Genomic DNA, 22,639 nt, shown 5'->3' on the forward strand with positions numbered 1-22,639 from the left:
TTGCCTTGCGTTTGCGTACGTTTTGAGGTTATAATGTTGCTAATTACCTGACAAAAGTTATCGCGCTGATTTTGCGTTTAATGCAAGATTTTTTATGCTAAAACGGGTACCTATTGAATCATAAATGAATGTGCATATTACGTAAAATAATTCCTTGTGACTGGTCTAGTCTAGTGTTCAGAAATATCTAAAAAAAGTCTCTACAAGACGTTAAAGCGCATGTTCAAATATTTTTGAGCACCTTGGTTGCTCCGATGTATGGCGACTGTACAGAAAGTAAAGATACACGGGACTGATTCGGTTTCCGGAATCCGGATGCGCCGACGACGGTGTGATAACCGCTTAATTGTTTATTTTCCTTATTTTTTCGTCGTACCATTTGGTAAATCGGCTTCTGGTCCTCTTTAAGACTTGTACAGTCGCCATCAAATATATCGGAGCGGCCGACTCGCTCAAAAATATCTGGACACGCACTCTAATGCCTTGACAATAGAGGCGTGTTCAGATATTTGTAAGCACCTTGGCCACTCGGATATATCTGATGGCAACTGTATTAACCTACCTACCTATTATTACTCAGAAATAGTCCTAGTATTTCCGGCTAGAGCGGCAAAATTCCAGGATTGTCATGGTTATTTTAATAATAGGTCAGGTTAGTTTAAATCGTCTAGGCTAATATCGATCTAAATATGACGCGTTCTGCAAACCCATTTCAGAGCCACATCTTACAGAATCTCCTCGACAACCAAAAATAAACCTATTCTATGCGTAATACAGTTTATTTATCCTTAGCATTATTATCAGACACACATTGGGTGCAATTTTAGACAAATTCCTCAACAGCCAAAAATAAACCTTATCTATGCGTAATACAGTTGATTTATACTTAGCAATCATAGCGAAAACACATTGGGTGCACTAGAGGTCGCGCTGAACCCGCTGCCAGGTGGCACGTTTTTTATCGGACAGATGTTCAGTTGTGTGGGCATTTACCTCACGGAGTATGGATTTTGTGATCGTCAATGCACCCTGAGAATTACGAGAGCGACTTGTATTTGTATGGCGTTTGCACTTGTTTAGTTTCTTGAACCTGATATACATAATTATATTACGAAATATTTAGAAATACATAGTACGTAGGTACATCTATGTTGACTGTGGACTGATAATGAATGATAGCAAACACTACTTATTTACGTACTTAGGTTAGGACCGGTTTCACTGTACCGTTTGTCATCGTAGTTTGATAAAATTTACTTGTTTGAAAAGTGTGACAGTACTAAATGAGATGCCGCCGCCATATTTGACATTTATTGATTTTGACTGTTGATATTATCTTAGCATTTCCAGATCGACAGGTTCTAAAATTTTAAAAACACGATAGATAGCTTTAATCTATTTAAAATTACATCTTATCTTGCATTTTTGGCAACATTTTGTGTGGCAAAACTTATCAAAAAAAAGCTGCATCATTGGCCCGGCACGTTTTGATACCTGTAAAATAGTAACTTGTATGATAATTATGATAAAACAGGATTATAGGGATGCTGCCACACTTACCCACTTGACGGTCCACGAACAGATGTACAATCATCGACAGACAGGATTGACAGCTGGTTAATTATAAATCGTGCGCTATTTATACGCTCGTCTACAGTTAACAGCCGGTAGGTAAACCTTATTGTGAAGGCATAGAGTCCATCGGTGGTTAGTTAGTGTCGCTATTTATACGCCCTGGCCAGACTGTCGTCAGGTGCGCTGAATAGCACTTAACTATTGTATCTTCAATAAGTTAAGATGTTTGGTATAATACCATACATCCATTATAACATTCCAAATACTAATGGCTGTATAAAAAGTTATTTGTATGTAGTTGGAATGCGAAGTTATTTGATGTCATAGATCTAACTTCATTTGAAATGTACATTCAATGTACACTCAAGTCGGGTCAATTGGAATTCTATGTATTGTGACTCGATTTCGTTGACTTTATGAGTAGTTAGTTCATACAGACATTAAAATTATTCCTGTGTTAATGGTCAAGTAATCCGCTCAGACGCTCCAATTGCTCCAAACCTTCGGCCCAATGTCAGGCGAGGCTCACTCCGCGGTTTCGTCGCGTGGCTACAAGTACATGCGGCCCACACCAATTTTGGTGTCTAGCCATAGTGGTTGCCGCGCACCGCTACGGAACGGACGCCTGCTCGCGCTTGCGCCACCTAGCGGTCATATCTGTCGTAACAGACGCGTTTTGTTAGAGAGTGAGTCGTCTGTACCTTATACTATTATTTATTCTGTGGGAGTGGGAATGTGGAAATCTTTCATTTGGCATTCGAAACTTTGCTTATTAGTATCTTATTTTAGTACTTATAGAAGACGAGGACGTATGACACTCATGACGGACGAAACACCCTTTGCTTACGTTTTATTGCTTAATTATACATAATATTCCAGCATAAGGTATTATTTTATTCGCCATTGTTCGGGTTCATCGGCCCGCCGGAACACGAATTTGCATTTTATCAGTTACTCCAAACTGTTGACACGCCACGCCACCGCCAGCTCTAATATGAATCAAACGAGTATTGCCGAAAAGAAAATACAACGAAATACATAGTTTATGATGCACTGTGTGGTGTGGCAGTCCTGCATTTGAAACTTGTGAAACGAATCAAATCACAGTGATCAGGTTCACTGTCATACGGTGCATCGTAATTTTTGTCCAAGTATCGTATTTTCTACTTGTCTTTTAAAATATCAATCAAAATAATTAGGTAAGTATATAATCTGTAGATCTGTACTTTAGTCGCCGATGAATCACCCTATGCGTCATATATGGCCAACAAACGAATGACACATAATATTGATACTTTTTATTTTACGGAAATATAATCTACAATGCAAATATTCTATCATTACGTCAAAGATCTTTTTTTGCATAAATGTAACGTGACGTGACGTAAGTGACGTAATTGTAGCCTTAATATGATAACAAACCGTCATAATCGCGTGTAATGACGTACGCTGTCGGTTTACATTGACACAAACCAGGACGCTCATGTTAATATTATATGTAGACGAATTTAATTCATATGTGTACAATGACCAGCAAATACAAACAGCCTCTCACCACGACTCTTTTAGGGCTCATTTAGACGGTGCGAGAACTCGCATGCGAGTTTCATTACATTGCGTTATTTGATCGGTCGGCTGAATTGATGTCACCCCCGCAGTCCGTAATGTAAATAAATCGTGTACGAGTTCGCGCGCCGTCTAAATGAGCCCTTACCGTCTCGGTTCCATCGTAGACACAGTACAGACTACAGATAAGTGTTAGAAAAAACATGTTTTAATAATTTTAATGACGAGGCGTTCATTAGGGTATTTAAGTCGCGCCTCAAAATTTACTTATTAAACAAATTTTCGTTCTAAGAAATCTTAATTACACTTGAAACAAAGGAAACTGTCGTTAAAAGCGGCTTAGATAGTTCAACGATCGTCCTAGTGCTACGATAGGACGTTTCAGGACATTCCCCGGGGAGATGAGGCCTGTATATTAATTATTAAGATGTTATTTTAAAACCGACATTGATTGTATGAAACGTACGCTGCCCGCATGCAGCCCCGCGTAGCGGGGCTTCGTCGACTCGGAATGAGACAATGATTTTGACGTTTTAAGATATGCTTAGGACTTTCATGATCTGTCTGATTATACTATCGGCCGCTGACATCGGAATTGGAATAATTTGGCAACACCAACACCACTCATGTTTTCACAGAAGTTTGACGTTTATGGTGGTATTGTCAAATTGTTAATGCACACTTATCGTAATAGTATAGCCAGGCGCCGATATCATAAGTGGGATTCAGCTGGATCTAGTGGTTCTTAACCGATGGACCACTTTTGGTTTCTGGGAGCATCTGAAGTGGTACGCGAATATAAACCCTTTGTTGACTTAATTCGTCATAGGTTTCCAAAAAATTGTAGGTCCCTTATCACTTAAAGGTCAAAAACTACTGATGTAAAGATTTCCTTGCCATCCTTCATTTTTATAGTCGGTTATATAAGTCAAGTCTTACGTTTCTCCGACTATAAAGCATACCGCGCCCACTTGTTACTCGCCTATATTTAGGTAGAGGGCGCTAATAAGAAACTTCTGGTCTAGTGGTTTCCGCTTAAAAGCCACCTTAACCTCTGGGGCAAGGATTCTGGTTTGATCAAAATGTCTGTGAAAGGCGACTTCCGGAATAAGTATTCCTCTAAAATCAAGTTCATTGCACTTTACACGGGGTTGTAAGCCCGGTGATCTGTCTATTGCCCTTCTACCTACGCATAGGATTTTTATACCTGCATTTTAACAGGCTGTTATATATTTCAATTTGGTTCCACCTTTGTTTAATCGTTTGCGAATATATAACGGTTTTATTAGTTTTTTGTCTGAGTAAACACATTATTGATCGTCTAAGTGCTGTATTAGGTGCGTTATCGGGATAAATGAGGTGGAAAATAAGCTCAGACTTGCCGACTTATGATATCGGTGACCTACAAACTTTAATTTGTAAAGTCGGGACACAATTGTTGTTTGAATTTTAACTTAGTGTCATTCTATAGAACTTGCTAACTATATAAACAAACCGCTATATTAAAATTGTCTCTGAATGTCAATTTACTAGTGACTTTTGTTTACATAGTTAGGAAGTTCCATAGAAATAGAATGGCACTTAACTAATCTACTGCAGTATAATTACGCGCGTGCGATAGAGATAGGAACAGGCAGGTGAATGTACGAATTTCTTCGTGCTCTTCCGTACTTTATATGAACTTCGTCTTATAATAGGGTTGTGCACTAATTTAAATTAATTGTATACATATATCATCTGGAGTACGTAACGTACATTTCCGCCACGTATTTTCGGCATTGAACTGTTATTTACTTGAAAATGGCAGAGCAACGACCCCTCTAGGTCAACCAGGCAATGCACTCGTACAATGTTAGACTTGTCAGTACTTATGTTTAATTTTCGTTCGCACTTCGTTATGTCATTTGTACTGAAGGTCGCTCGAAGGTAATTATTAATTTGCGAGTGTTTTAAATTTTTAAGTCTTGCTGTTTTCTGCAGGATTACTTAATTTTTTGTTTTTCTGTATAATTATAATTCTGTTTGCAGTTTCTCATATTAAAATCTTTTGTTTTTTAATGTATATTCGCTATGATTCGTGCTCGGGCGTGATCGCCAGTGAAAAGTTTTTTAACCCATAACCACTTGCACCATTTCACTAGGACGGGATTAACCTGTTAAACCTGCAGTTGCCATGGTTACCAGTACAATTTGACACTGGGTTGACGGTTTAACCGCGTAACCCCGGGTTAATGGCATGGTGCAAATGCGCCTAAGTCAAGTATTTGGATTTCTCAGATTTCTGTGTCATATCGTACTTTGTCTCAGTGACAATCAATATGAAAGTCCCTTAAGGCTTCGTCACACAGGCGCGTTTTGCGGGCGGGGCGTGAGCGGGGCGCGCCGCTTTTACATATAAAACGCTCACGCCCCGCCCGGAAAACGCGCCTGTGTGACGGAGCCTTTAGGGATATCATATTATTGTCACTGTGACAAATCATCACCGTACCTACTCAATAGTACTTATAAACTTCTTCCTCATTAACTGACCTTATTTCTCAATGCAAATGACGTATACTTAAACTAATTTCAGTCGTACAAAACAAAAGTATACCTAAATACATGCCAATTCCGAGTTTTAGTTATTCGATCTGTTTCCGATATGACACTGATCTGTCAGTGTCAAAAGACTCGAAAGTGACGTTTTTGGTTGCAGAAATGTCACTTTTGACACTGACAGATCAGTATCATAACAGTTTTGAACGATTCACGGTTCATCGGGAGCTCGAAAACAATACTAAAGGTAATCACGGTCTGTATAAGTCTAGTTCAGTATCATATCGGAAACAGATCGAATAACTAAAACTCGAATTGGCCTGATAATATCTGCGTCGTGTTGAGAATTCGGCCATTATTTTGCAATTTGAACAATGCTCCGGTGGATAAACATCCTAGTTGGTACGCACTCATTCTTAATGTTCTTTTTGTGTACTAAAGTTCTACTAATTATTTAGAAGTTGCTAAGCGAGCGAGGTGTTCAAAATTACCTTGACGCGCTCTTATTCTCTTAACAACAAAGTCGCGTCAAGATCATATTGATCACCTCGCCCGCTTAGGAACTATTGCTGCTGACTGTTCTAGGTTTTGTGGAATCGGACATCTTACTGCATTTATTTTATATATTGATGTAGGTATTAAGGATACCAATGTAGGTGGCATAACGGCTACATTTCAGATTCGTCAGACAATGTACTTGTAAGTACATACATACATACATACATATATGTATATGCCATCTCCGAAGAATGATCTTTAGCAGAAAAGATTATTCACTAAATCTGTAGCAAGTTTTACTGTAGAGTCGTAGTCGCCTACAGATATATTGGAGCGGCCAAGGAGTTCACAAATATCTGAACACGCACTCTAAACGCTTTGGCAATAGAGGCGTGTTCAGATATTTATGCGCAGCCTGGCCGCTCCGATATATCTAATGGCGACTAATACTACCTTAGTATTTATTTTTGTCCACTGTTCCACTGCAAGTCACGTGCATCGCTAAAGTATCAAGTGCACTAATTCAATATAAAAGGATTACCGATCGCTAGCTCTAATCTACCAGTTTAAAGTCTACATATAGCTTCGTGACAGTACAAGTACAAAGGGCCTACCGCGACGTGTTGCCTCTTTGTCGCACTTGTAAATTCGTACGTAAGTGTGACAGGGAGGCAACAAGTCGAACGTGGTCCGCGGTAGGCCCTTTGGTCGATTCATGAAAGCGGCACGTATGGAATGAACGAAACGAATTATTTATATCTGTCATTGTGTGACTATCACGTGTCGGTATACAGCCAGTAGCATAATTTTATTGGTTAATCTGAGACACATAGATATTTCCATTCACTCATTCATTCCACTCGTGCCAGATTTCGTGAATCGACCTGTACCAAAGTCATTTATCAGACTGATATTTCATCTGAGCCAAGTGTAAATGCAAGAGATAATATTTTTTTCTTTTTCGCTTATTTCAATAGCAAACGTGACAATATCACTACATCTTATAAAACAAAGTCCCCCGCCGCGTCTGTCTTTTTGTGTGTTTGTTCGCGATAAACTCAGAAACGAATGAACGGATTTTAATGCAATTTTCACCTATCGCTACAGTGATTCTTGAGGAAGGTTTACGTGTATAATTTGTTAACCCGTGCGAAGCCGGGGCGGGTCGCTAGTGAATAAATAATATTAGATTTATTATATTGTTATGGAATTTGTTTATTTGCCTCCCTGGTGTGAAACATTCTTATCCCATCTAGCTCACGCTGAGTCTTTTCCTATTTCCTATTGAGCCGGTTTTTTAACACACTTCACTTGTAACAAACAATATTATAAAATCTCGCAAGTCAATTTTAACCTACGTCTAATGATTTGCCGTTCCTTTTAGAAACTTTTGCAAGTATAGTAAGCATCAAAAGTAATAGTGTATCAGACTATTATGCGTCAAAAGTATCTACCCACCGTTATCTGAATCTGATAGCCTAACAAAAAGACATATGTCTCTATAATGTAGAAATATTAAGGTTCCGTCACACACAGGCGCGTTTTCCGGGCGGGGCGTGAGCGTTTAAGGTGGTTCGATTTTCATACAAAATTCAATCGACTTTCATTAAGTAACTACACACTATTACTACATAAATATTTCCGCATTTATCTTCTTTCGAATATTCATTTTCGCTAAATGAATAGGAAAACAATGTTTCATACAGAAATCATGCAAAAATCATAGTTAACTTTTCATCAATTTTACGTATGTGTGCGTCACAAATGTCGTGTACGGATACATTTGCGACGTTGCCATACCATTTCCGACGTTGCCGGGCTGACCACGGCGCGAATTTGAAGTGCCGTCATGTTTAGCGCAATTTTGTTGCACTACCCGATTTTGTTGAATAAGTACCCGAAGTTCGTCAGCTTAGCTAAGAACTATCATGGCGCGTTTTGTAAACAGTCGCTTTTTTGCTTACAAACGGAAGGTTCCCGGTTCAAACCCCAGTCATTGTATGCTGGGACATAACTTTTTGTATTTTTATTTTTACACCTAAATTTCGTGTTGTGTTTTTTATTTTTATTTAATTTTTCTTATTTTCAAAAATCGATGGATTAAGTATGGGCTAAGCGTATTCGTTTAATTTTTACAAAGATAATTAGAAATTATACTCTACCTAATCTTTTTGATTTTTACAATCAGGACATCCTCACAGCAATAAAAAAGCGGCCAAGTGCGAGTCGGACTCGCCCATGAAGGGTTCCGTATTTAGGCGATTTATGACGTATAAAAAAAAAACAACTTACTAGATCTTATTCAAACCAATTTTTGGTGGAAGTTTACATGGTAATGTACATCATATATTTTTTTTAGTTTTATCATTCTCTTATTTTAGAAGTTACAGGGGGGGGGACACACATTTTACCACTTTGGAAGTGTCTCTCGCGCAAACTATTCAGTTTAGAAAAAAATGATATTAGAAACCTCAATATCATTTTTGAAGACCTATCCATAGATACCCCACACGTATGGGTTTGATGAAAAAAAAAATTTGAGTTTCAGTTCGAAGTATGGGGAACCCCAAAAATGTATAATTTTTTTTCTATTTTTGTGTGAAAATCTTAATGCGGTTCACAGAATACATCTACTTACCAAGTTTCAACAGTATAGTTCTTATAGTTTCGGAGAAAAGTGGCTGTGACATACGGACGGACAGACAGACGGACAGACAGACAGACAGACATGACGAATCTATAAGGGTTCCGTTTTTTGCTATTTGGCTACGGAACCCTAAAAAGAAATGTATAAAATTTCCTGTGGTTGAAAATAATGGAATTTTGTCTATGAATGAAAAACACAATTATTACTAGTTACTACCAGGTATGTAAATTATAACTTGATTATAACTTTATTAAAATCCATATTGTTGCATCATCTTTCTTCCTAATATTTTTTTCTATCATGATTCATGATATTATATTTCTTTCAGGTACAGGGACTACTACGGATAACAAATATAAAAAAATTTACTGTAGGTACTTGAATTAAAAAAAAATGATTTCCTTTTATTTTATTTTACAATTACCTACTACTTTATTAGAGGCTGGGCAGTAAGGGATTGCTTTACTTGTAGAACAAACTATTAGCGCTTTAAAAAAAACTGATACCTGACACTTACAAACTGGACTTCCTTGGGCTTTTCTACTAAGAATCGTCAGTAGGTATTCTCCATCCTAGCATAAAAAGATATCCTAAAATGTCGGTCATCACGTCAGGTTTTAGTATCAAAAATGTTTCCCAGCCTGCGTGACGTAGCGGAAACTAAAACTTCTATACAAATATTTGGGACATAGTTTTTATATTAGCTTCAGGATTCAACAAGAATATGCTAGTGATTCTGAGTTGGAAGAACCCAAAAAGATCATAATCTGTGAAAATCAGGTATTTTTTTTTTTTTGAAAACGTTGATAATGTAATTTATTGATAATAGCTACCCGCCCCGGCTTCGCACGGGTTAACCAATTATACATAAACCTTCCTCTTGAATCACTCTATCTATTAAAAAAACCGCATCAAAATCCGTTGCGTACTTTTAAAGATCTAAGCATACAGACAGACAGACAGAAAAGCGACTTTGTTTTATACTATGTAGTGATAGTGATGATGATGATACTGAATATCTGGGGGAAGCGCTGGTGGCCTAGCGGAAAGAGCGTGCGACTTGCAATCCGGAGGTCGCGGGTTCTAACCCCGGCTCGTACCGTCGTACCAATGATTTTTCGGAACTTTTGTACGAAATATCATTTGATACCTATTTACCGGAACCTATTTATATACCGATACCTATTTTTCGGTGAAAGAAACCAATGTGAGGAAACCGGACTAATCCCAATAAGTTTACTCTCTGGGTTGGAAGGTCAGGGCAGTCGCTTTCGTAAAAACTAGTGCCCATGCCAATTCTGGGATTAGTTGCCAAGCGGACCCCATGCGAGGAAGAAGAGATTGAATATCTGGGAGACCGACCAAAGCTCAGAAAATATCAGCTCAGATATAAAAACCCAAAAATGCGCGTTTTTTCACAGATCAGACCTAGCTAAGAGATCAAACCCCTTATAGCAAATTTCATCGAAATCGTTAGAGCCGTTTCTGATATCATCCAAATATATAAATAAATATATATATAATAATTGCTCGTTTAAAGGTAAGATAACACAAAAAGGACAAAAATAAACAAAAAGAAATAACCTACTCGCACCAGTCTTGAACCCCAATCCTCTTGCACGTATTTCCACGAACATACTGTAACGCTATTGCAGTATACTTACGTTGTGTGAAATTGTCTACTATAAGCATCACGGAAACACTGCTTGCATGTGTGAGTTATAGTAGGAATGACATGACAGCAACACTCCGTCGACTTTAAAGGGTGGTTTTTGCACAATGAAGTATTCAATGTTTATATTAATAGTTCAATATTTACTTAAAGAGTTCGCTAAACATAGTTTTAAGTATACAAATACCAAGACCATTCCATAAAAAAATTAAACATGAAATTTTGCGAAAGTGGCACCATCTAGCGAGGGTTAAGCTTTGAGTAACCTAGTCGAACCACCTTAATATGTAAAAGCGGCGCGCCCCGCTCACGCCCCGCCCGGAAAACGCGCCTGTGTGACGGAACCTTTAAACTGTTGCAGATACATTTAATTAAACGTGAACTGTCGTGAATTACTTTTGGCGCGTTGTTTCATACGCTACTAATGCTACTATTGATGCTGACTGTACATAAACAATACAATAATCTGATACCAAGTACAGTCGGCAATGATTACGATTTTAAGATACTTTAGACTTAGACTTTCAGGGTTATTTACCTACAGATATTGCCAATCACTTGCATAGATAATAATTATGTATTATATGTTTATAATCAAATCAACGTGTGCTCAGCTTATCAGTTTAATAAGTCAGCGTGATAACCCTTTCATACTCGTATATCCAGTATTTCTCAGCTCGTTGACGCATTGGTGCAGTATTGATTGATTTTGTGGCATTATATATGCGGTCATTAGGCTTAAGGCGATTGGAATAAAGGGTGAAATTAATAAAAGACAGGTCTGAAATCCCTGATTTTAAGTTATAGTCACACAGAAAAATATCGAAGCGGTGTATTTATTGTGACACTGCGTGCATTGGTGGGATTTTCAATGGACTGACTAGCATGTCACAGATATCACACGCATCTTCAAAAATGACTACTAAGTTAATTAGTACGCTTTAAAGAAAAACCTACATGTACAAAATCACATTACAGTACATGAAATATCAAGTAACCAAACCCAATAACTAAGGGCCTCCTTACACAAGCGTCTCCCGAGCGTCGCCGACTAGTCGCTCAAAAGACGCTAGTGTGTGGCACTTAAGAGCTTATTCAATTAAATTTAATTTTCTTTATTACTTCACTGACTAATTTTATTTTCTCTTTGTTCCAGCGTACGGCAAAGTGTTTCTAGTGAAAAAGAGATGCGGCGTCGACGAGGGAAAGCTATACGCGATGAAGGTGCTCAAAAAGGCTTCCATAGTGCAGAAACTAAAAACGGCAGAACACACCAGGACGGAGAGACAGGTTGGTTTTCATATTTGTACACATCTGACGAATCTGTATTACGAAATCCCACAGAGTTGACAGTGTAGTGTGCGCTATGCCTCTCCCACACACAAGCATAGCCTTAATATATATAAGTGCATGTACGTGTTATTTAAGCCATTAAACGTCTATACTCGAACCTACTTGTTTCAATCAACGTTCCACCTCACATGGCGAAGCTGGCAGGATCGCCATGTGAGGTGGGGATTAAGACAAACTGCTTGCTATGATATTGGTATAATGCGTGTCAAATGATACATGTGTTGCCTTTTATACTCTAACACTGTATATGTGTGGGTATACTAGGGTATAGTACACACTACAACAGGTAGGGTCGCTAAAGATGAAACTTTGGCTTCACGGTAAGTCGATTTCGCACGCACACATACTTATTCGGGTTGAATCATCACCGCTCAGCTGCGAGTTGTAAATGTGTGCATGTCTCGTGTAAGCAAAAGGAAATTGGCATGTTAAGAAATCACAGTTCAGTCTTAATGTGACGTCTGGATATCAACTGTAGCGAATTGTAGCATCACTGTTGCGACATTACTGCTGCGGCGTTGCCGCGGGCGCTGTCACTGTCAATTTCCTTGATAAGAACTTGACTCCGAACGTCACACAACTTTGGGAACAAATCAAATTATTTTATTAAATATTTTGATTTATGTCGCTATATCGTAATTCCGTAAGGAGTTCGTATAGGAGTTGCAAGCGCATATTGCTTGTCTTAAAGGCTTCGTCACACACAGGCGCGTAAAAGCGGCTCACGCGCCGCCCTGAAAACGCGCCTGTGTGACGAAGCCTTTAGAGTTGCTCAAAGACGCCTAGTCTTAGTAAAATGGCATATAGCTGAGAAATTGGGACGGGTACCACCGTGGCGGGGTGGCCAAGGGATTGAAAGGCGTTAGCTAGGCGGATCGCTAAAGACGGCGGTTCGAATCCGGCCTTCACCACTTCGTCTTCGTCACTTTTTCTTGAATATATGACGTCTATTTCAGTTTATAATCCGAACGTCACCTTTAGCGACGCTACCTCTATCTCTAGGTACCTATCTTTAACTCTTCTATAAGTCTTGGAGACCAGTGTATTAAGGCGAGGTTTCTCCAGGTCCTGGAAGCGGTGAGAGAGTGCCCGTTCCTGGTCACGCTACATTACGCCTTCCAGACAGACTCCAAACTACACCTCATACTTGGTAAGTCTCACATATCCTTGAAACAGTTGTTTGTGCAACAGGTGAGCAAAGTTGGTTTTTGCTGCGAGTTCTTATTCAATGCACGTGGAGCATAAGGACCCTTCTTTGATAGAAAGGTCCTAATTACATGAAGCAAGGACCCTTCTCTGATGGAAACCCACTACGTTTTCCGGGCGGAGCGTGAGCGGGGCGCGGCACGCCGCTTTTACATATAAAACGCTCACGCCCGCCCGGAAAACGCGCCTGTGTGACGGAACCTTTGTTAGGCATGGAAACAATTTATTGCATGCTAATTATATTTTCGGTCACGTGACATTTATTTCATTAATATGGAGAATATTTGCAAAGTAATAAATAGAGGGTTAGTTAAGCCAATTTCGTTTAAAGTCATCAAAATAATATTGTCTTCTATGGATGAAATAAAACCATGGAAACGGATTATATCGCGTATAATTAATTTAATTTACAATTCATCCCGGCGTTTCGAACCCTTTACAGCGTTCGTTGTTCATTATACGCGATATAATCCGTTTCCATGGTTTTATTTCATGCTCAAATAAGTTTATTGAAAAAGGTACTTACTTATTGAGATGAACCTGACATTTTATCCTTAGATAATAGCTAACGAACCTTAAAGAATAATTAGTTATATCAAGTACAAAGGATGCCCTTGACACGTTTCTCTGAATACTGTAAAAAGCTTAGCTGTCTAGACTTTCGCAACTGGTATTATACGTCATTTATTTAGCATCCCTCCTGCTCTGAGTGTTAAAGAAAGAAAAGGAAGGCATGTTGGACTAGGGCATTTGGGTTTGGTGAAGGGATCTGGACATTGAAATGGATAAAGGTCGGACAGTACATAATAAAAAGGGTTTGAATTGAGGATGTATTGTTCACATCACCGTAAAGCTTTCTTTATACTTCGAAATCTGACGAGAAAGTTGCATTTAGTTTAGAATAAGAATAGTTTATTTTCTAAAATTACAAATAATAGTTACCAGGGGCCCCGCACTAGGTTACACCTCGCGGGGAACCAGTTACAACTTCTACAACAGAATTAGTTTTGTAAGCAAGTCATACTATATCACATAACATTAAAGCTTAAATTTAACACTAAAACTAAAAAAAATCAAAATTACAGTCATCAGTATACAGTTATCACATTTAAAGTAATCTGATGCAAATTTTGAGTTGTTTCCTGATGTTGGTTGGTAGAATCGACTTATTAAGTGATGATTTTGTATTGTAACGTTTTACAGTAAGTATTTTTCTCACGTGTGGTGAGACATTTTGTGTCTTTTAGCCAGGCAAAGTTTGACATTTTAGGCAAAGTTGAGCGTGTTTACGGTATCTAAACTAACGAACTACGTTTTAGATCCGATTTCACTACGTAAATGATAAATCTACGCTCCAGTAAAATACTGGGATTTAGGTAAATGTTACAGGATATTCGCAATACGTTATTCCCAAGGCCTATTTACCCGACTAATATATTACTCCCCGGGGACCTGTAAATCTGTCACAGTGTCCCAATAAATTGACATATTAATGCTAATTCATCCAACTTCATGTATTTATGGTAATATAATCTATTCGCCCTTTTAAAGAGACCTTTGACTCATTGTAAGTGGTTTTCTAAGTTTTTGGGTTACTTTCGTACTTAAGTAATCTTCATCTGTCCTAATAAGCTACAGACACAGTCACAGTCAATTGCAATAATTGGGTATTTGACTACTAGTCAAATCAGTTTCTTTTTTCGAACTGTCAAATCGATTTTGCTACTATGAAATTTATATGAAACACTGGCATGTGACGTCACAATCAAATCACCTACTCTTTATAGTTTTATACAGGTTTTAAAATATAAATTGTGTCTAAACATAACTGCTGTCTATACATTTCTCTATAAATCTTCGGGTGCTTTATTTTATGCATGGTGTAAAATAATTTATTTTAAATACAGTCAAATACCCTATTGTATGACACGCAATGACACGCTTTGTATTGTATTGTATGGCGCTACAAATATGTACGATTGTGACATATTTTTACTTTTACGCCATTCGTGTTTATAGTATGCAGGAAACTCAAGTAAAAAATACACTTTGTTACTATATTTATGTATAATCATCACTACATAGTATAAAACGAAGTCGCTTCACGCTGTCTGTCTGTCCCTATGCATGCTTAGATCTTTAAAACTACGTAACGGATTTTGATGCGGTTTTTTTTAAATAGATAGAGTGATTCAAGAGGAAGGTTTATGTATAATTTGTTAACCCGTGCGAAGCCGGGGCGGGTCGCTATATTTACTGTTTCAAGTGAATTAAGAGTGTTTTCAAGATTGTTGCCATGTTGTCAATTAACGTATTTAAACTTGTATTTTTGCTTAGACTTTTCATAAAATGTATTAACTCATAAACACTAACTCGGGTTATTTATTCATAATGGCAAGACACTACATCACGAATGATGACCTATTCTTGACAAAATTAGGGATTAGGATGAATGTGTGTCAAATCAATATCCACCAGTGGGTGCCTTTACTTTAGTGGGGCCTAGGCCTGATCGATAGGGCGACCGCTAGACCGTTGAACCTCCAGACCTCTAAGGTCCTTCGGCCGTCGAACCACCTCTGAGGTCAGGTAAGGTCTAACGACCCGAGTTGCGTAATGGGTCATGTTGACATTGCGGAGGTTTATGATGAGGACAAACAAAGGATATAAAATGTGTGTTAACTTCGTGTTGGGTTTAGAGACCTTTCACTATTTATGTCAGGCGCCTATTTCGCCTACTTGTCAATTGTCACCTAGCACATGATTGGCGCGACAGTATCTCGCGGCGAGATAGACTACCCGTCATTTTCTAACTGTGTTAATAAAAGAGGGACGGATAGTCTATCTCGCCGCGAGATACTCTCGCGCCAATCATGTGCTAGCCCGGCTGTGTACAGAAAGTTAGTTATGCACACGCTAGCGAATATGTCAGTGTCAAGTCAACCTCTTGGAAGCCGAACAGTTGGACAGCGTTATGGAATAGCGAACTAAGCGCTAGCGAACTAACTGTTGCTTGATCACTTATTTCATAACACTGTCCAGTTATCCGCGACCATGCACGACCAGCGGGCTCAGCACGGTTCCATTTTTATCGACTATCACTATGCCCGTCACTATCGCACTTACATACTTGTTAGAACGTGACAGGCATGGTGATAAACGATAAAAATGCGACCGTGCTACTAGGGCTGTGTAACTTGCGTTGAAAATTCGCGATAGACCCGGTATAAATATGTTTTAATATGCAATCGAATTGTCATGTCGTCAGATCAGCTTATCTGATCTTATCTATTTTATTCGGCATGCTATTCAAGTTTATTAGATAAATGAGAAAACAATCGGTTTAATCTAACCAGCGTATTTATCAGAGCAAAAATCTCGGGTTACCTTTCACCACTTTCACTGACGGACCTGGATTGTAGAATGCTGTCAACAGACTTTCAGCAGTTAATCATGGCCCTTATACTTAGATGTTTCAATATTATTATTGCGGTTGGTTTTGTGATAAATTACAAACCGCTATCTAATATCACAATTACAAACCACTATCTGGGTGTCTGTATGTGGTATTTACAATATTGTATTGGAATGACCTGATTTGACATAGTATTTAGTATATTGCATGGAGTCGGAATTATCTGTTGGCCAACCTGGAGTTAATTTTTCTTACATCTTCGATATTTTTGCTTGACTGAATTTTATGTAGAATTCTATTAAGTTAGACAACATAGCAATTATTTGTCTAATCGGCGTAGTCTGAAACGATGATCGCCATCGCTATCGCCTTGCCTTGACCTACTAGCACGTTTACACGTACACGTTTGAATGATCTACAAACCCACAGACAATACTTCTTAATGAACGCTATGTTTGGTCGCTAAATCATATCGCTGTCAGGTTGTCAACTACTAGTAATATGTATTACAACAGAAGAAGTATTTCCGAACCATACGACCTTAAGGCTGGTTTTAGTGTAACGCGGACCGTCCGTGCGGATCGCTCCGCACCGTCAAATTGTATGACAAAGCTGTTCACGCGGACGGTCGTCCGCGTGGACCCGTCAGTCTTACTCTAAAACGCTCCCTGAACTTAATACATATTGGTCCGGTGCGGAGCGATCCGCACGGACGGACCGCGTGACACTAAAACCAGCCTCAAACATTCAAGAAAAGAGCGTACAAACAGCAATACTCCTAATCGTAACTGTCCATCGGTGGACCTTATTACTAAAGGCTTAAGGATCATCGATGGACAATTAATAGTGTGTGCGATGGTACCTACTCTCATCTCAAGGGGCCCACTGACGATCTGACCGCCGGACGATATCGGGCTGTCAGTTGTTCGGAGCTGGTGGTCTAGCCATGGTGACAATCGCTTGCGCTTCGCCATCGAATCACTTTGTGCCTCTCTATCATGTTTCCACATTAGTGTGATAGTGACAGTTGCGTTTCGTTCGCTACGGAGCGTTAGCGATTGGCATGTTGTCTACGGGGCCTGTCACCTTTTGCGTTTAACTGACAGGCCGATATCGGACTGATCATCAGTGGGCCCCTTAAAAGGCCGGCAATTTGAGGTTGCCTCTGGCATTGCAGGTGTCCATCAGGTGATTCGTCTGCTCGTTTGCCTACTATATTATAAAAAAAGAAGTAGGCAGTTCAGCAAGCGAGGTGACTTATCCCTTAGTTATTTAGCGTGTGATGCGGACGGATGAAAGTAATGTGACGAGAAAGGTATTACGAATGAATGTGGAAGTACGAGGAGAGGAAAACCGAGGAAAAGGTGGATGGACTGTGTGAGAGATGATATGAAACGAACGATGAGATGACGGGCGACAGAGAAGTATTGAAGAAAAAGACATGCTGCGCCGACCCCAAGTGAATGGGACAAGCAAGGGCAAGCGAATGATGAATGAAAATGATATACTTTTGACAGTTTTGACCCAGTGAGCGAGATGCAGTGGCGTTTCCAAACGTTTTCTCTTCACCGAATTGAAAGTGTTTTTCGGTGTTTTTTTCGCAAGTGTTAATAAATGTTTCAGATTAGTTAACCAATGTTACGAGTAGTTATAATTGACAAATCAAGCCAGTCAAGCAGTTATTATGCACCCACCGCAATTCTTCGGTTCACGTCTCTCCTTATCTCTCTGGTTATGGACTATATAATTTTCTGATGTTTCTGAATTCACTTTTTTGTTGAATTGCTTACAGGAGTGGCAACGTAACAACTTTAAAAAAAATCTATGTAGGTACGGCTTGGAAACTAAAATGCCATACATTTTACCACGACTTGTCTTCCGACTAGTCCACAACACGATCTACATGCACTAAAGCACATCAGTAATGATATGACTAATACTCTATTAGGGGTTCGATTCTAGTCCAAGCAAACAGGTCAAGGGAACAAGCCGTTACCTTACCTTAGCGAGTCAAGCTCTCTGTATAACCAGCATAACTAGACCCGTGGAATCTTAAAAGGTATAAGTAGGCTATATATGATTTTATACTGTTATTTGTGAGACTTAGACTCGTTTGTGCTAAATAGGCGTTGGGAATATCGCAGTGCCTTGCGTAAATGATGCGGCTTTGACTCTTCAAGTGATTTGCAACTTTATGTAGTTGGAGTTAGAGTTGGTTTTGGATGGGTCGGATAGAGTTTTCTAATTGTTAGGCCTAAGTCGCTGGTCTGGTAACGATTCTTTTTAGTTTGCAATTGTATTAGGTTGTTTAGGTACTTATAACAAATTGCTGTGGGCTAGGGAACTAAGTTATTTTATTCTTTAGTTGCGCAATGCATAATTGGAAATAATTGAAGACAAAAGTTAAGTCATTATAATAATAATAATAAATAGTTTCACATAGTTCGACAATCCTAATGAGTTTACTTATTAGTTTTACAACAAAACCTTACATTAGAAATTGGTTACTTATTTAGGTAAATGAAGGAAGAGAGGACACTTTAGTATTTTCCATAAATGCTATAATTGTTTACCAGTCGCTTATTTTTATTTTCTTAGCACGAATCTTAGATATATCACTACATACTCGTAGTATAAAACAAAGTCGCTTCCCGCTGTCTGTCCCTATATGCGGTTTTTAGGGTTCCGTAGCCAAATGGCAAAAAACGGAACCCTTATAGATTCGTCATGTCTGTCTGTCTGTCCGTCTGTCTGTCCGTCCGTATGTCACAGCCACTTTTCTCCGAAACTATAAGAACTATACTGTTGAAACTTGGTAAGTAGATGTATTCTGTGAACCGCATTAAGATTTTCACACAAAAATAGAAAAAAAACAATAAATTTTTGGGGTTCCCCATACTTCGAACTGAAACTCAAAATTTTTTTTTTCATCAAACCCATACGTGTGGGATATCTATGGATAGGTCTTCAAAAATGATATTGAGGTTTCTAATATATTTTTTTTCTAAACTGAATAGTTTGCGCGAGAGACACTTCCAAAGTGGTAAAATGTGTGTCCCCCCCCCTGTAACTTCTAAAATAAGAGAATGATAAAACTAAAAAAAATATATGATGTACATTACCATGTAAACTTCCACCGAAAATTGGTTTGAACGAGATCTAGTAAGTAGTTTTTTTTTATACGTCATAAATCGCCTAAATACGGAACCCTTCATGGGCGAGTCCGACTCGCACTTGGCCGCTTTTTTTAATAGATAGAGTGATTCAAGAGGAAGGTTTATGTATAATTTGTTAACCCGTGCGAAGACGGGGCGGGTCGCTAGTTAATTATATATCACAAATTCTCATTTACAAATATGTATGAACATTATATAATTATAGTGTCATTTACCTGTGTTAATAAAAATTACGGATCTGTCCTATTTGACTCCGCAAGGTGACCCGCAAATTACACTTGTCTGGGTACATAGCTGAAACATACTGTCTCTTTCGCTCGTTACTGTCTATAACAGAGACAGCAGATGGCGTTATATAGGTAATATGGTATATTTGAATACTTAAATTATTTAAGTCCTTGTGAAGGATATATAATTTTAGATATAATATAATATGTATAGTAAAAGGTAAATAGACACGAGATGTTAGAGTGCACTGAGCTAGTTAGGGTTCCGTACCCAAAGGGTAAAAAACGGGACCCTATTACTAAGACTTCGCTGTCCGTCCGTCCGTCTGTCACCAGGCTGTATCTCATGAACCGCGATAGCTAGACAGTTGAAATTTTCACAAATGATGTATCTCTGTTGCCGCTATAACAACAAATACTAAAAATAAAATAAAATAAATATTTAAGGGGGGCTCCCATACAACAAACACGATTTTTTTGCTCTATTTTTTGTTGATGGGGCGGAACCCTCCGTGCGCGAGTCCGACTTGCACTTGGCCGGTTTTTTTATACGATTTTGGCTGCATTGTCTTGTCTTCAAAGTTTTTCAAACTAAGTAACGTAACGAATATTAGTCGGATATCGGGAACTAGTTCAAATCGTGCTTCCAAGATGTCAGATGGTCACGTGACTTCATCACTACATAGTATAAAACAAAGTCGCTTCCCGCTGTCTGTACAGCCCTATGTATATGCTTAGATCTTTGAAACTACGCAACGGATTTTGATGCGGTTTTTTTAATAGATAGAGTGATTCAAGAGGAAGGTTTATGTATAACTTGTTTACCCGAGCGAAGCCAGGGCGGGTCGCTAGTTTGATATACAATCTAAACAAAAAACCATCGCGGTAAAAATAAAAGCATGTAAAAAGGACAACCAGTGTTGAAGATCATAAAGCACTATAACACTTAATCCCAATGCCAGCACGTCTACATAATATCCAAACTTGTACTGCAATATTTCCGAAACTGGGTCAAGCCGAGAACAACTTGTGCCGCACGAATTTCACGTTTATTAGCTTCGAAAAGAGTCACTTCTCTTGAGAATTTTAATTCGGATTCTAGTGCTAAAGTGGAGTTTTTAGCTGCTAGTAATTTAAATTGTAAGTCTTGAGACTGCAGGTTTAAGGCAAACATGGCAAAAGTTTGACATGAACCTTTTCAGGCTTCGTCACACAGGCGCGTTTTCCGGGCGGCGCGTGAGCGGGGCGCGCCGCTTTTACATACGAAACGCTCACGCCCCGCCCGGAAAACGCGCCTGTGTGACGAAGCCTTTAAACGCATATAATTTTTCATCGAGCGGGCTCGTGTCGCCGGTCAAAGTTACACGAAGTTTTGTCTTATTTATCAGACCGCGGCGAAGTGAGCCCGAATTTGTATGTTTTATATATCAGTCAAAAGTCAAAAGTCAAAAATATCTTTACTCATGTAGGCCTAGCAACAAGCACTTATGAATCGTAACATACTTATAAATTATCTTAAGCTAATTATCAGAGCAATTTATTGATGTTATTATTCCATAATAATATTGGATTATTATACAAATCAAATTTAACACAAATTTAAGAATTTCACAAAAGGATCGTCAAACATGAAAAAAAAATTGTATAAAAAATACTAGTCTAGAATGTTTCTAGAATAAAATCTAAATGTCAAATAAATAAATAAAAAACACAAAAGAAGTACAAACATCGGAATATTCGGAATATCAATTTCCTCATCATTAATCAAATATACCTAATAATCATTTCGAATAACAATTAATCCCACGTTGTTTTATCATTCATGTAGTCTTGTGTGGTATAATACGCTTTAGATATAAGTTTACGCTTTACATAATTCTTAAATTTATTAATAGATAATTCAGTAATATGGTTTGGAAGTTTATTATAAAATCTCACACAATTACCCATGAATGATTTTTTAATTTTATGGAGCCGAGTGAAGGGCACTGCGAGCTTATGTTTATTTCTAGTATTAATATTATGAATTTCACAATTTTTTCTAAAATTTACAATATTTTTATGTACATACAGAATATTCTCATAAATGTATTGACAGTGCACTGTCATTATGTCGAGTCAACTGCGGTTAAAAGGTTAAAGCAAAAGTAGAAATAGTCTACTACTATACCAGTGACCTTCATCATAGTTTCTATAGTCACTCGTCAAGTGAGACATAAAAACACGAGCTCACGAGGAATCCAATTTGTACAGTGAAGAAATATTTGTGAGTAGTATCTGAAGGCGACTTTACGTCAATGTCGACGCCAGAATATAAAGCAGAAGTGGCTAAGCGGGCGGGTATTCAAAATGATCTACACATCAGATTACTTTAGATACCTCATGGCACGCTTAGCTATTTCTACTAACAATAAATTGCTGATTATCCAATGAACGCGTCTGACTCCTCCCTGCAACCTAATTCATTCCTGGTAGACATCGTGTCGCGTCAAAATGAGATCAAATCTTGTGCCCGGTTACGGCGGTTATTGCTGAGTCATAGCATTCACAGGCCACAAGGTGAGCCGGGATAAAAAAAATCCATGCAATTTTCGCGCATGTTGACACAAATGTTTAGGAAACAAAAATAAATATCGACACATGATGTAACTAGCCACAAAGGGCTTTGTAAAGGATAATCTCTCGATACAATACTCGTGGCACGGTCACCTTACACGTGTCAAATAAAGTGCCCTGTAACTAGGGTTACCAGATTTCCTACGGGACAGT

General features: G+C 38.5%; 1 protein-coding gene across 2 annotated transcripts in view; it reads left to right on the top strand.

Moving 5' to 3' along the window:
* LOC134658816 (ribosomal protein S6 kinase alpha-1-like) overlaps positions 1-22,639 on the top strand; it is a 116,069-nt gene that overhangs the window by 31,527 nt on the left and 61,903 nt on the right. For both annotated transcript variants that reach the window (XM_063514480.1, XM_063514479.1), the window contains exons 3-4: positions 11,650-11,783; positions 12,912-12,996. In XM_063514480.1, the coding sequence (XP_063370550.1) occupies positions 11,650-11,783; positions 12,912-12,996 (219 nt within the window). The remainder of the gene's footprint in view (positions 1-11,649; positions 11,784-12,911; positions 12,997-22,639) is intronic.

Source organism: Cydia amplana, chromosome 23, assembly GCF_948474715.1.
Source record: "Cydia amplana chromosome 23, ilCydAmpl1.1, whole genome shotgun sequence".
In the NCBI taxonomy this organism is placed as follows: domain Eukaryota; kingdom Metazoa; phylum Arthropoda; class Insecta; order Lepidoptera; family Tortricidae; genus Cydia; species Cydia amplana.